This window comes from Leptodactylus fuscus, chromosome 9 (genome assembly GCF_031893055.1).
Source record: "Leptodactylus fuscus isolate aLepFus1 chromosome 9, aLepFus1.hap2, whole genome shotgun sequence".
NCBI lineage: Eukaryota > Metazoa > Chordata > Amphibia > Anura > Leptodactylidae > Leptodactylus > Leptodactylus fuscus.
Window position 1 is genome coordinate 90,168,446 of NC_134273.1, and position 16,042 is coordinate 90,184,487.

General features: G+C 50.4%; 1 protein-coding gene across 1 annotated transcript; it reads right to left on the reverse strand.

Annotated features, from left to right (window-relative positions):
• Window positions 1-5,287: 5,287 nt before the first annotated feature.
• On the reverse strand, window positions 5,288-15,904 carry NPRL2 (NPR2 like, GATOR1 complex subunit). Its single transcript, XM_075287577.1, has 12 exons — window positions 15,836-15,904; window positions 9,920-9,996; window positions 9,750-9,841; window positions 9,443-9,611; window positions 9,180-9,288; window positions 8,975-9,111; window positions 8,593-8,690; window positions 8,316-8,352; window positions 7,083-7,176; window positions 6,862-6,979; window positions 6,500-6,642; window positions 5,288-6,045 (listed from the first exon to the last, which is right to left on the reverse strand). Coding segments are annotated over exons 1-12 (1,143 nt in total). The 5' UTR covers window positions 15,837-15,904; the 3' UTR covers window positions 5,288-5,977.
• Window positions 15,905-16,042: the final 138 nt, after the last annotated feature.

Below are 16,042 nucleotides of genomic sequence, written 5' to 3' on the forward strand. Positions count from 1 at the left end.
GGTTGGCTGCTGTTTGGTTGTTGAGTGTCTGGTTTGCTCCGGTGGCTTAGCCATGCTTGGTGGTGGTAGGAGTCGCTCCCCTGGATGTGTGCCTGGAAAGCTAGCGCCCTCTTCTGTATGGTGAGCCATAGGGGGAGTCTGCCTAGCTCTGCCCTGCAGGCCATGTTGGTGGTGTTGCGATGGACATGGAGCAGGTATTTGCAGAACTCCAGGTGGAAGTTCTCTGTTGGGCTGGAATCCCACTGTGACTGGTCTGGGTAGGTGGCTGGGCCCCAAACCTCACTGCCATAGAGAAGGATCGGGGAGATGACAGCGTCAAATATCTTCAGCCAGACCCTCACCGGTGGTTTGAGGTGGTACAGTTGTCTTCTGATGGCGTAGAAGGTTCTGCAGGCTTTTGCTTTCAGGGTTTCTATTGCTGCTTTGAAGCTTCCTGATTGGCTGAGCTCCAGCCCCAGGTCGGTGTAGCTGTTGGTTTTCTCCAGTGTGGAGCCGTTCAGTGTGAATTGTGAGGTGGTGGAGGCTTTATTGTGGCCCTTCTTCTGGAATACCATGATTTTGGTCTTCTTCTGGTTGATGGGTAGGGCCCATGTGGTGCTGAATTTTTCCAGCACTGACAGGCTTTCTTGGAGGTCTTTCTCGGTGGGGGCCAGGAGTAGGAGGTCGTCGGCGTATAGCAGGAACTTCACCTCTCGATTGTTCAGGGTGAGGCCTGGGGTTGGTGAGGCCTCCAGGGCTGTAGCCAGTTCATTGATATAGATGTTGAAGAGCGTTGGGCTCAGGCTACAGCCTTGTCTGACCCCTCGGGCCTGTTGGAAGTATGCGGTCCTTTTCCCATTCACCTTCACACTGCACTGGTTTCCGGTGTAGGAGCTCTTGATGACGTCGTACGTTCTTCCTCCTATTCCGCTCTCTAGGAGTTTTAGGAGTAGGCCTGGGTACCATACTGAATCAAACGCCTTCTTAAAGTCCACGAAGCAGGCGAATATCTTGCCTCTTCTGGTGTTGTGGACGTGTGTCTTGATGAGGCTGTGCAGGGTGTAGATATGGTCTGTGGTGCGGTGGTTTGGCATGAACCCTGCTTGGCTCTTGCTGAGGACCCCGTGTTGTGTGAGGAAGGTGAGGATTCTGTTATTGATGATGCTGTTGAACAGTTTCCCCAGCTATGTGCTGCTGACGCAGATCCCTCTGTAGTTGTTGGGGTCATATTGGTCCCCATTCTTGTAGATGGGGGTTATGAGGCCTTTGTTCCAGTCTTCGGGAGAGTGTCCAGCATTGAGCACGAGGGTGAATAGCTTTGCCAGTGCCGCGTGTATTGCTGGAGGGCTGTATTTGATCATCTCTGGTAGGATGCCGTCAGGGCCACTGGCCTTTTTGCCTTTCAGCAGGACAATTCTTTCCTGTATATCTTTTATGGTGATTGGTGAGTCCAGAGGGTTCTGGAAGTCTTTGATGACTTTCTCTATGTCCCTCAGTTTGGTGATTATCTGTTGCTGTTCTGGAGTTAGTTCTTCTTCTGGGATGTTTTTGTAGAGACCTCTGAAGTAGTTGAGCCAGATATTGCCATTTTGGATGCGGAGAGAGTTTTTCTTGGGCTTTGTGCCCATGTGGTGCCAGGTCTCGGAGTATATACCAGGAGGTGGAGTATATACCAATAGGTGGAGTATATACTAATAGGTGGAGTATATACCAGGAGGTGGAGTATATACCAATAGGTGGAGTATATACTAATAGGTGGAGTATATACCAGGAGGTGGAGTATATACCAATAGGTGGAGTATATACCAATAGGTGGAGTATATACCAATAGGTGGAGTATATACTAATAGGTGGAGTATATACCTGGAGGTGGAGTATATACCAGGAGGTGGAGTATATACCATAAGGTGGAGTATATACCAGGAGGTGGAGTATATACCAGGAGGTGAAGTATATACCATAAGGTGGAGTATATACCAGGAGGTGGAGTATATACCAGGAGGTGGAGTATATAGGAGCAGTAATGGATGTAACATTAAATCCTTCTAGAACCAGCGGGAAAGAAGATGACAACTGAGGTGATGGGACAGCCCCTGAGGACACAGCAAACATGCCGAGCGAGAGAGCCCTGGTAATCACAAGATCCCGCAACACCTCAATGCGTTTTGGCCACGTAGTAGGCGACCGCAGGAGGTAAGTGCGAGCACAAACATAACACGCGGCTCTTATATAGTGAGGAGCGACATCTGGAGCGTATACCGGCCGTGATGGCGACGTGTCAGCGGTCTATTATAATAATGTCCCAGGCCCGGTGGCAGCCGCTACCCCAGTACGTACAACCTGTGGCCCCAATCATACAGGGCCCCTCATTGTCATGATCAGTGGGGGAATCCTGTGAATCGGGCAGAAGCTACCAGAATGCCCCTTTAATTAACCCCTGCACCCCCAGAACCTGTGTCACAGAGAATAAGCGATTAATACCATCCAATCAGGGCTCACAGTTAACCATTTCCTGCCACTTTACAGCCCTCACAGAAGTTGTCACCCAGCTTTCCCACACACCAGCAAATTAGCTCTTCCGGAGTCTGGGAAAGCTGGGGAGGACTTGTCATGGCAGCCGTAGAGAGTACGACCAAGCAGTCACTTGATAGATGACGTCTTGTGACCTCTGTGTTTTGGGCGTCTCTCTCTGCACACATCAGCGCCCTGCACTCAGCATGAATGATGCAAGTGTTGAGCCATGTGCAAACTGACACCCCAGAGACAGAGCTGGCAGCGCCGCCCTCGCAGTATTCCTAGGTGAAGCCTCACAGGGTCAGACTGCCAGCGGGGGTGTGGGGGCGCTGACATGTACCATCTCCATGGAAGCCTCAAACTGGGCCTGTGTGTAGTGAAGGGCAGTAATGGGGCGCTTAGAGGAGGTCTCCCTGGCCTGGAGCCACTAGGGGGCGCTGTCTAATGCCTCAATCCAAGCGCAGTCACTAAATCTGCTTCTAAATCCACCCCAACCCACCTGCCCCTGGACCCCAAACCCTCCATGTTATCCTCGCCGGTTTTCGTGGTTACCAGCTAGGATTCTTGGCCCCTCTCCTCACCCCCTGCCCTGTATTCCTGGCTGCCTGTCACTGTTGGTATTAGTGAGTTTCTGGTTTGGGTTTCTGGCTTGTTTTGCCCCCGTCCCCCACTCTTCCTCTCCTCTGTTCCTGTTGTGTGTTTATGGTTGTGCTGCGCCTGTTAGTTCTCCAGCACGTCCCATGCTGGTTGTTGCTGTTTGCAGCTGCACTTATCCTTTCGCTAGCGGTGACCGCCTCTAGTTTCCCCGGCCCTCGCCTCTTTCCGCTCTCATCCATCGCTCTCTTAGGTCTTTGTGTTTAGAGAGCCAGTAGTTGTCGGGGCCGAGCTTAGCTCAGGTTTAGTTGACCGTCACCCTCAGGCAGGGCCTAGTCAGCCATCGTAGCACTAGGGACAGATTAATAATATAATAATAATACATTTTATTTCTATAGCGCCAACATATTCTGCAGCGCTGTTCAATTTGTAGGAATCAAATACAGACAGAAAGATACATTACAAAGAAAGTCATTTCACACAATGGGACTGAGGGCCCTGCTCACAAGAGCTTACAATCTATGAGGTAGCAGGGGCGGCATTGCTTATACAGGGGTCAGACACTTCTGTAATAGAGGTGACTGTCATTACACAAACAGAAGACTTTATGAGCCGTCACCAGTCGTGTCCTGTAACATGTGGATGGAGCTCGGACCTATAAAGTTATCCTGAGATGACATCATATCATGTGGGGTAATGTGGGGGCGGGGACAGAGGAGGGGGAAGGGTTTACGTTAGACATTGTGATCGGCCGGTCTGATAAGATGCGTCTTTAGTTTGTGTTTGAAGCTGTAGAAATTGGGAGTTAATCTGATTGTCCGGGGTAGAGCATTCCAGAGAAGAGGTGCAGCTCGGGAGAAGTCTTGTATACGAGCGGGGGAGGTTCTGATAATAGAGGATGTAAGTGTTAGGTCATTGAGTGAGCGGAGAGCGGGGGTTGGGCGGTAGACAGAGATGAGGGAGGAAATGTAGGGAGGTGCGGCATTATGGAGAGCCTTGTGGGGGAGGGGGAGAACTTTATATTTTATTCTATAATATAATGCATAGGCAGCCAGATTACCTACCCTGTTTCCATAGTAGTGCCAGCTGCATTCAGTACCACGGTTGTCGGGTATTGACACAACCGTGACAGCATACAGCCCTCAGTGACACAACCGTGAAAGTATACAGTCCTCAGTGACACAACCGTGACAGTATCTCAGTGTTGGATTGTACATGTGGAGTGACCGGTGTACAGCAGGTGGGTGAAAGACTTGCAGGTTTGTATTGGCTGATGCAGGCCATTGTTTTGGGAAAGCTGTATCTCAGGAACGGTACGTCCGAGCGAGTAATGTATCTGTGTGCCAAATTTGGTGAAGATTGGTCCAGTCATTTGGTCGTGCATAGAGAACAGACAGACAGACAGACACTCCTATATATCCATCTATGAGATATACCGAGGAGACAAAGGGTAGTCAGTACGTAATAACTCCCGACAGTTTACTGCTCTGTCGCTTGGTAGATTTTAGTGTCCCCCGCCCTTTGTGGTCGGCAGCCAGCACAGGCCCCCTGTGGTCAGCTTTGGTGTCCCCGCCCCTTGTGGTCAGCAGCCGGCACAGGCCCCCTGTGGTCAGCTTTGGTGTCCCCGCCCCTTGTGGTCAGCAGCCAGCACAGGCCCCCTGTGGTCAGCTTTGGTGTCCTCGCCCCTTGTGGTCAGCAGCCGGCACAGGCCCCCTGTGGTCAGCTTTGGTGTCCCCGCCCCTTGTGGTCAGCAGCCGGCACAGGCCCCCTGTGGTCAGCTTTGGTGTCCCCGCCCCTTGTGGTCAGCAGCCAGCACAGGCCCCCTGTGGTCAGCTTTGGTGTCCCCGCCCCTTGTGGTCGGCAGCCAGCACAGGCCCCCTGTGGTCAGCTTTGGTGTCCCCGCCCCTTGTGGTCAGCAGCCGGCACAGGCCCCCCTGTGGTCAGCTTTGGTGTCCCCCGCCCCTTGTGGTCGGCAGCCAGGTCCAAAACCTGGACTCATGGTAAACATTAGGACATGTCGGAAGAAAATGACATAGCAGGGGAGTGAGGGGACGCTATACTATAGCCCAGGCTGGCATGGAGTAAGATGCTCCGTCTGCTGGTGCCAGCACAATAGGGGGCGCCACCCTCAAAATACATCAGAAGAAAAATGACAGAATACAGAATGTAATCAATATGTTTAATTAGTGATGACGCCGCGCCCACATTACTGGGGTGTTAGGGGATCGGTCCAGCAGCTGGGACTAGACTGCCTCTGTAATGCCCCCTGCAGGCAGCTCCTAGTAATAGCAACCAGAGATCCGGATTGTAGGCCACGGTTTAGAGCTCTTACTATAAGGGCTTGTCCTAGAATTGGAGCAACTGGTGTGGAGGATGGGGAAGTATAAAATAAAGTGCACTCACCTGCCCCTGGTGCTCCATTGTCCTCTGCTGTCCTCCCAGTGCACCAATGCTCAAAGTCCTCAGCTTCATGTGACCAATCGGTGGCCTCACCAGTCACTCAGGAGAGATGTCACCAGGCATCAGTGCACCAAGATGACACCAGACAGCGACGTTGTACAACAAGGTGCCAGGGACAGGCGGCTATGCTTCATTATTATTTCCCACCTCCTCGGCCTCCAGGTTACTCCTGGACAACCCCTTTAACTGTCTATGTAACCCCCGCACCATCCAATTCCTCTGAGGCCTAGGGCTGTATTCACACCATCACTGTTAGTGGAGAGTTTGTAGTGTCCACCAGGTTGTAGCCATTTATTACTGTGTGTACACGGCCTTGCAGTATTTCTATCTGATACACAATCTGTATTATCCAGAGTCTGCAGCCCGAGAGGCGGCCATGACGGTGAGTCAGTGAGGGGGTCCGCTCCCTCCACTCCGGGGCTCCTCCCGGTCACTTCATGCACACAATGATGTTGGAGTCGCTGTCCAGCCTTTCATCCAACTCTCGATAGCTCATACCTGGGGGAGAGAAGACAAGGATCACAAGGGCAAGGATCAGGGCCAGTGTGGCCTGTGCATGGGGAGGTGCGGGGCTTACAACATCCTATTATAGTACACAGTGCAGGGCAGGGGGTGGCGGACCCATCCAATGCTACTAGAACAGTGGGGGGTGCGCCGTCCAGTACTACTAAAGACAGTGGGGGGCTATCCGTCCAGTACTACTAAAGACAGTGGGGGGCGCTCCGTCCAGTACTACTAAAGACAGTGGGGGGCGCTCCGTCCAGTACTACTAAAGACAGTGGGGGGCGCTCCGTCCAGTACTACTAAAGACAGTGGGGGGCGCTCCGTCCAGTGCTACTAAAGACAGTGGGGGGCACTCCGTCCAGTGCTACTAAAGACAGTGGGGGGCGCTCCGTCCAGTACTACTATAGACAGTGGGGGCGCCCCCTGTGGGTGACTGTGGTGCTGGTACCTGTCTTGCAGCAGATCTCGTCGTAGCTGTGACTTCCTGTATACAGGCGAGCCGGGGGGCTGCGCTCATCACGGGACACCTTTACCGGGTATTTCTGGAGTCTTCGGATCAGCTTCTTCATCAGCCCAAACTGGATGAGTCTCCTGTTGACACAGATTATAAATCTCCCAGTAGTGATGGACTCCATCAGCAGCGCCCCCAAAAGGTCACAGAAGGAGCTGCAGTTACGTCTCCTGCTCTTCATTTCCAGACCTCCTTTCTCAATGTCTCCACCCCCCCCCCCATCCCTATGGACCCCGGCCCCACTTTATTATCACTGGATGCTTTTCTCTTGGGGAGTGTTCACATTACGGCGCACTGACCTCTCGTCCACTCGCTGCAGCTGCTGTGTGTGTCTGGCGATCAGATCTCGGACAGTGGTGCCAGGGCTGAGGCCACAATACAGCTGGAAGACATCGCGAAGACTTGGCCGCTTCAGACCTGAGCAACAAACAAGTGAGTGCTGATAGCAGCGAGAATACAGCCATCAGTAAGAGCGCGCTACTGCTCTCTGCTATCAGCCCCTGCAGGCAGTCATAGTCACCTGGCTTACTGATGTAGGAGATGCACTCGTCCTGCAGAGCCTTGTCATGGATCAGCTCCTGCACCTGCGGCGTTGTACAGTACACATTGGAATACTGCAAGGGGGAGACAAGGAGCCATGATATAAACAGCTGGCCGGAGACAGCACCAGCAGTACAGTACCAGCGCCCCCAACAGTCGGACCAGAGACAGCACCAGCGGCCCCAGCAGTCAGACCAGAGACAGCACCAGCGCCCCCAGCAGTCGGACCAGAGACAGCACCAGCGGCCCCAGCAGTCAGACCAGAGACAGCACCAGCGCCCCCAGCAGTCAGACCAGAGACAGCACCAGCGCCCCCAACAGTCAGACCAGAGACAGTACCAGCGCCCCCAACAGTCAGACCAGAGACAGCACCAGCGCCCCCAACAGTCGGACCAGAGACAGCACCAGCGCCCCCAGCAGTCAGACCAGAGACAGCACCAGCGGCCCCAGCAGTCAGACCAGAGACAGCACCAGCGCCCCCAGCAGTCAGACCAGAGACAGCACCAGCGGCCCCAGCAGTCAGACCAGAGACAGCACCAGCGCCCCCAGCAGTCAGACCAGAGACAGCACCAGCGCCCCCAGCAGTCAGACCAGAGACAGCACCAGCGCCCCCAGAAGTCAGCCCTCAGAGAGCACCAGCGCCCCCATCAGTCAGACCAGAGACAGTACCAGCGCCCCCAACAGTCAGATCAGAGACAGCACCAGCGCCCCCAACAGTCAGATCAGAGACAGCACCAGCGCCCCCAGCAGTCAGACCAGAGACAGCACCAGTGCCCCCAGCAGTCAGCCCTCAAAGAGCACCAGCGCCCCCAGCAGTCAGGTCAGAGATCGCACCAGCACCCCCAGCAGTCAGGTCAGAGATCGCACCAGCACCCCCAGCAGTCAGGTCAGAGATCGCACCAGCACCCCCGGCAGTCAGACCAGAGACAGCACCAGCGCCCCCGGCAGTCAGACCAGAGACAGCACCAGCGCCCCCAGCAGTGAGGCCAGAGACCGCACCAGCGCCCCCAGCAGTCAAACCAGAGACAGCACCAGCGCCCCCAGCAGTGAGGCCAGAGACCGCACCAGCGCCCCCAGCAGTCAAACCAGAGACAGCACCAGCGCCCCCAGCAGTGAGGCCAGAGACCGCACCAGCGCCCCCAGCAGTCAAACCAGAGACAGCACAGGCAATACTGTCATAACCCGACAACACCAGAAATCCTCAGATTCTTACCTGAAAGATGGAAACTAAAGTCACCACCCCGTAATACCTGGGAACAGGAAGAGAAGAAGTATAGGGTTAATCGACCAGGAGACATCCGACTATAAGGGACAGTGAATAACAATGTGTGTACTGCGCTGCAGAATGTGATGGCGCTATACAGAAGAGCACTCGGATTATCGCCATCTTTCCCCCCCCCCTCCCCGCTCTGTCTTCTGGCAGTTTAGTGATGTCACGTTTGTGCAGTTTCAGTAATGTCTCGCTCTCTCCGCTCCTCCAGGGCACTCACATCAGGTTCTGTATCGCTATCCGCACCAGGTTCAGCTCCACATCGGCCTCCGCAGAGATCTTCTGGATGTGACGGAAACCATCAATATATGGAAGAATCTGAACGGGAATCAATATAGGTGAGTGTACAATTACCTCCTAGTCCCGTGTGCAGTATCCTAAGTCATGAATAGAATTCTAGAGATGCAGTGGATACCGACAGTAAACATCTGGAAAGATTAAAAATGGAACTCCACAGGAGTAGGATTTATAATGCAATCCGGATCTGTGGAAAGCTGGGTGATAACACCCTCAAACCCCATCATGGCTGACCCTACATATTTGGGGGCGCTCTGCTATTACTACCTAGTTCTTACAAGGATCTTTGGCATTTGTGGATTCACCTGCTGTGTTGTCAGATCCCACTGTGCGTTGCAGAAGTCCTCCTTGTCCTCTGTGAACACCGGGACGTCATACTCCTGGGCTGTAGGGGGCGCCGCACGCAGTTCGATCACCTTCAGGTGCATGGTGTTACTTTCATCTAGAAGAAGACATTAGTGAGTAGTGGGTGAGCAGCGCCCCCTGCAGACAGAAGCCTGGGGTGTGTACCTATGGGCAGGGAACACTCTCCGGTGGAGTTCAGCCCCTCCAGCAGGATACTCATGATGGGCACCAGTCTCTTCTTACTGTCCTCATTAGAGATGAAGCTCGACTCCAGCTATAACGAGAGAAGAGGAAACCGTCAGCAAGCTTGTGACTGACGCCCCCTCCCCAGCACCTTAGCGGAATCCCAAGAACAGGCCGAGAGATTACAGCTCTGAAGCCCGCTGATAATGACTGGCCCTTAGGGGGTCACTTGAAGAGGTGCAGACCTCCAGAGTCTTGAGGTATCCGGCGAGCTTCTTGACGATGGGCTCCAGCGCGCAGGTCTTGGCTCTGGCGTTGCACACAAAGCCCAGGTTAAAGAGCAGCGCGTTGCGTCTGTACTTCTTGTCCTCAATGCACACTGGGCAGCCAATCAGCTTCTTGTCCATGGCGGTGCTGCAGAGAGAAGGCAGGAGACTCAGGACAAGGCCCTGCAGAGGCTCTCACTCAGCTTTCCCAGTGTCCTGATTGTCACGTCTTTATAAAGGTGGAGGCTTGGGGCCCTGTGAGTCGGGGCCCGGCCCCTGCACTTACACTGTGATCAGCTTGTTCTGGAGCTCTGGTTTGGTGATTATATAAACCTGGACGGTGTCAAAGAGTTCCCGTGAGATGTACTCCTCCGGAACCTGCCGAAACAGCAGTGACATCATCACAGTCAGGTATAGGGGCGGGGCCATGTGCTGCTCCTCCCCTCCATCACTCACCTGGTAACTGATCTTTGGTCCGAGGGTCGGATGAAACTCACTGAAGAAAATGCACTCGATCCTCCGACTGGACATCACTGCGAGCAGCAAAGGGGAGGCGGTCACTGAGGAGGGCGGGGCCAACAACCCTGCACCAATCAGATCTGTAGCTGATGGGGGAGGGTCCTGTGTGTTACCTACAGCAGACCCCGGGTACCCCCTAAAGTATCTGCCCAAGAGGGGCACAGAGTCATAATATACAGGGGGATCTCCAGCAGGATGCAGCTCTGGATGTGACTGGAGTAGAAGAGGTGACGTAACATCAGTATAGTGAGTGCAGCTCTGGATGTGACTGGAGTAGAAGAGGTGACGTAACATCAGTATAGTGAGTGCAGCTCTGGATGTGACTGGAGTAGAAGAGGTGACGTAACATCAGTATAGTGACTGCAGCTCTGGATGTGATTGGAGTAGAAGACATGATGTAACATCAGTATAGTGACTGAAGCTCTGGATGTGACTGGAGTAGAAGACATGATGTAACATCAGTATAGTGACTGCAGCTCTAGATGTGACTGGAGTAGACGACATGATGTAACATCAGTATAGTGACTGCAGCTCTGGATGTGACTGGAGTAGACGACATGATGTAACATCAGTATAGTGACTGCAGCTCTAGATGTGACTGGAGTAGACGACATGATGTAACATCAGTATAGTGACTGCAGCTCTGGGTGTGACTGGAGTAGAAGACATAATGTAACATCAGTATAGTGACTGCAGCTCTGGATGTGATTGGAGTAGAAGACATGATGTAACATCAGTATAGTGACTGCAGCTCTGGATGTGATTGGAGTAGAAGACATGATGTAACATCAGTATAGTGACTGCAGCTCCAGATGTGACTGGAGTAGAAGACATGATGTAACATCAGTATAGTGACTGAAGCTCTGGATGTGACTGGAGTAGAAGAGGTGACGTAACATCAGTATAGTGACTGCAGCTCTGGATGTGATTGGAGTAGAAGACATGATGTAACATCAGTATAGTGACTGAAGCTCTGGATGTGACTGGAGTAGAAGACATGATGTAACATCAGTATAGTGACTGCAGCTCTGGGTGTGACTGGAGTAGAAGACATAATGTAACATCAGTATAGTGACTGCAGCTCCAGATGTGACTGGAGTAGAAGACATGATGTAACATCAGTATAGTGACTGCAGCTCTAGATGTGACTGGAGTAGAAGACATGATGTAACATCAGTATAGTGACTGCAGCTCTGGGTGTGACTGGAGTAGAAGAGGTGACGTAACATCAGTATAGTGACTGCAGCTCTGGGTGTGACTGGAGTAGAAGACATAATGTAACATCAGTATAGTGACTGCAGCTCCAGATGTGACTGGAGTAGAAGACATGATGTAACATCAGTATAGTGACTGCAGCTCTAGATGTGACTGGAGTAGAAGACATGATGTAACATCAGTATAGTGACTGCAGCTCTGGGTGTGACTGGAGTAGAAGAGGTGACGTAACATCAGTATAGTGACTGCAGCTCCAGATGTGACTGGAGTAGAAGAGGTGACATAACATCAGTATAGTGACTGCAGCTCCAGATGTGACTGGAGTAAAAGACCTAACATCAGTATAGTGACTGCAGCTCTGGATGTGACTGGAGTAGAAGACGTGATGTAACCTCAGTATAGTGACTGCAGCTCTGGATGTGACTGGAGTAGAAGACATGATGTAACATCAGTATAGTGACTGCAGCTCTGGGTGTGATTGGAGTAGAAGACATGATGTAACATCAGTATAGTGACTGCAGCTCTGGATGTGACTGGAGTAGAAGACATGATGTAACATCAGTATAGTGACTGCAGCTCTGGATGTGATTGGAGTAGAAGACATGATGTAACATCAGTATAGTGACTGCAGCTCTGGATGTGATTGGAGTAGAAGACATGATGTAACATCAGTATAGTGACTGCAGCTCTGGGTGTGATTGGAGTAGAAGACATGATGTAACATCAGTATAGTGACTGCAGCTCTAGATGTGACTGGAGTAGACGACATGATGTAACATCAGTATAGTGACTGCAGCTCTAGATGTGACTGGAGTAGAAGACATGATGTAACATCAGTATAGTGACTGCAGCTCTGGGTGTGACTGGAGTAGAAGACATAATGTAACATCAGTATAGTGACTGCAGCTCTGGATGTGATTGGAGTAGAAGACATGATGTAACATCAGTATAGTGACTGCAGCTCTGGATGTGATTGGAGTAGAAGACATGATGTAACATCAGTATAGTGACTGCAGCTCCAGATGTGACTGGAGTAGAAGACATGATGTAACATCAGTATAGTGACTGAAGCTCTGGATGTGACTGGAGTAGAAGAGGTGACGTAACATCAGTATAGTGACTGCAGCTCTGGATGTGATTGGAGTAGAAGACATGATGTAACATCAGTATAGTGACTGAAGCTCTGGATGTGACTGGAGTAGAAGACATGATGTAACATCAGTATAGTGACTGCAGCTCTGGGTGTGACTGGAGTAGAAGACATAATGTAACATCAGTATAGTGACTGCAGCTCCAGATGTGACTGGAGTAGAAGACATGATGTAACATCAGTATAGTGACTGCAGCTCTAGATGTGACTGGAGTAGAAGACATGATGTAACATCAGTATAGTGACTGCAGCTCTGGGTGTGACTGGAGTAGAAGAGGTGACGTAACATCAGTATAGTGACTGCAGCTCTGGGTGTGACTGGAGTAGAAGACATAATGTAACATCAGTATAGTGACTGCAGCTCCAGATGTGACTGGAGTAGAAGACATGATGTAACATCAGTATAGTGACTGCAGCTCTAGATGTGACTGGAGTAGAAGACATGATGTAACATCAGTATAGTGACTGCAGCTCTGGGTGTGACTGGAGTAGAAGAGGTGACGTAACATCAGTATAGTGACTGCAGCTCCAGATGTGACTGGAGTAGAAGAGGTGACATAACATCAGTATAGTGACTGCAGCTCCAGATGTGACTGGAGTAAAAGACCTAACATCAGTATAGTGACTGCAGCTCTGGATGTGACTGGAGTAGAAGACGTGATGTAACCTCAGTATAGTGACTGCAGCTCTGGATGTGACTGGAGTAGAAGACATGATGTAACATCAGTATAGTGACTGCAGCTCTGGGTGTGATTGGAGTAGAAGACATGATGTAACATCAGTATAGTGACTGCAGCTCTGGATGTGACTGGAGTAGAAGACATGATGTAACATCAGTATAGTGACTGCAGCTCTGGATGTGATTGGAGTAGAAGACATGATGTAACATCAGTATAGTGACTGCAGCTCTGGATGTGATTGGAGTAGAAGACATGATGTAACATCAGTATAGTGACTGCAGCTCTGGATGTGACTGGAGTAGAAGACATGATGTAACATCAGTATAGTGACTGCAGCTCTGGGAGTGACTGGAGTAGAAGACATGATGTAACATCAGTATAGTGACTGCAGCTCTGGATGTGACTGGAGTAGAAGACATGATGTAACATCAGTATAGTGACTGCAGCTCTAGATGTGACTGGAGTAGAAGACATGATGTAACATCAGTATAGTGACTGCAGCTCTGGATGTGACTGGAGTAGAAGACATGATGTAACATCAGTATAGTGAGTGCAGCTCTGGGTGTGACTGGAGTAGAAGACATGATGTAACATCAGTATAGTGACTGCAGCTCTGGATGTGATTGGAGTAGAAGACATGATGTAACATCAGTATAGTGACTGAAGCTCTGGATGTGACTGGAGTAGAAGACATGATGTAACATCAGTATAGTGACTGAAGCTCTGGATGTGACTGGAGTAGAAGACATGATGTAACATCAGTATAGTGACTGAAGCTCTGGATGTGACTGGAGTAGAAGACATGATGTAACATCAGTATAGTGACTGCAGCTCTGGGTGTGACTGGAGTAGAAGACATGATGTAACATCAGTATAGTGACTGCAGCTCTGGATGTGATTGGAGTAGACGACATGATGTAACATCAGTATAGTGACTGCAGCTCTGGGTGTGACTGGAGTAGAAGACATGATGTAACATCAGTATAGTGACTGCAGCTCTGGGTGTGACTGGAGTAGAAGACATGATGTAACATCAGTATAGTGAGTGCAGCTCTGGGTGTGACTGGAGTAGAAGACATGATGTAACATCAGTATAGTGACTGCAGCTCTGGATGTGATTGGAGTAGAAGACATGATGTAACATCAGTATAGTGACTGCAGCTCTGGATGTGATTGGAGTAGAAGACGTGATGTAACATCAGTATAGTGACTGCAGCTCTGGATGTGACTGGAGTAGAAGAGGTGATGTAACATCAGTATAGTGACTGCAGCTCTGGATGTGACTGGAGTAGAAGACATGATGTAACATCAGTATAGTGACTGCAGCTCTGGATGTGACTGGAGTAGAAGACATAATGTAACATCAGTATAGTGACTGCAGCTCTGGATGTGATTGGAGTAGAAGACATGATGTAACATCAGTATAGTGACTGCAGCTCTGGGTGTGACTGGAGTAGAAGACATAATGTAACATCAGTATAGTGACTGCAGCTCTGGATGTGATTGGAGTAGAAGACATGATGTAACATCAGTATAGTGACTGCAGCTCTGGGTGTGACTGGAGTAGAAGACATGATGTAACATCAGTATAGTGACTGCAGCTCTGGATGTGATTGGAGTAGAAGACATGATGTAACATCAGTATAGTGACTGCAGCTCTGGATGTGATTGGAGTAGAAGACATGATGTAACATCAGTATAGTGACTGCAGCTCTGGATGTGATTGGAGTAGAAGACATGATGTAACATCAGTATAGTGACTGCAGCTCTGGATGTGATTGGAGTAGAAGAGGTGACGTAACATCAGTATAGTGACTGCAGCTCTGGATGTGACTGGAGTAGAAGACATGATGTAACATCAGTATAGTGACTGCAGCTCTAGATGTGACTGGAGTAGAAGACATGATGTAACATCAGTATAGTGACTGCAGCTCTGGATGTGATTGGAGTAGAAGACATGATGTAACATCAGTATAGTGAGTGCAGCTCCAGATGTGACTGGAGTAGAAGAGGTGATGTAACATCAATATAGTGACTGCAGCTCTGGATGTGATTGGAGTAGACGACATGATGTAACATCAGTATAGTGACTGAAGCTCTGGATGTGACTATAGTAAACGACCTAACCTAACATCAGTATAGTGAGTGCAGCTCTAGATGTGACTGGAGTAGAAGACATGATGTAACATCAGTATAGTGACTGCAGCTCCAGATGTGACTGGAGTAGAAGACATGATGTAACATCAGTATAGTGACTGCAGCTCTAGATGTGACTGGAGTAGAAGACATGATGTAACATCAGTATAGTGACTGCAGCTCTGGATGTGACTGGAGTAGAAGACATGATGTAACATCAGTATAGTGACTGCAGCTCTGGGTGTGACTGGAGTAGAAGACATAATGTAACATCAGTATAGTGAGTGCAGCTCCAGATGTGACTGGAGTAGAAGAGGTGATGTAACATCAATATAGTGACTGCAGCTCTGGATGTGATTGGAGTAGACGACATGATGTAACATCAGTATAGTGACTGCAGCTCTGGGTGTGACTGGAGTAGAAGACATAATGTAACATCAGTATAGTGACTGCAGCTCTGGATGTGACTGGAGTAGAAGACATGATGTAACATCAGTATAGTGACTGCAGCTCTAGATGTGACTATAGTAAACGACCTAACCTAACATCAGTATAGTGAGTGCAGCTCTGGATGTGACTGGAGTATATAGTTTTCGCTGTGTGTGCACAGGCACTATAGGGGTCACTTCTGAGCACCGAGTGCAGACTATCCCCCCGGTCCCCGGTACTCACTCCTCGTCTGGCACAATCTGTTTAAGTCCTGCTCAGACCGAAAACTGTCCGGAGCGTGTCAAGCCTCTCTCTGACCGCGGCACCGCCCCCCTCCGTTAATTGGTCAATACTCGACCGTTCAAATTACGGAGATAAACCCGGAACCAGCTGGCGGTGGGAGGAGCTTACGTGTGAGTGACAGGGGTTGTACCAAATGAGACCGCATAG

Coding starts and splice junctions, on each gene's coding strand:
- NPRL2 (XM_075287577.1), bottom strand. Junction 9,112..9,179: donor AGAGTGTTCCCTGCCCATAG/GTACACACCCCA, acceptor GTCTTCTTCTAG/ATGAAAGTAACACCATGCAC. Junction 7,177..8,315: donor CTTTAGTTTCCATCTTTCAG/GTAAGAATCTGA, acceptor TCCCCCTTGCAG/TATTCCAATGTGTACTGTAC.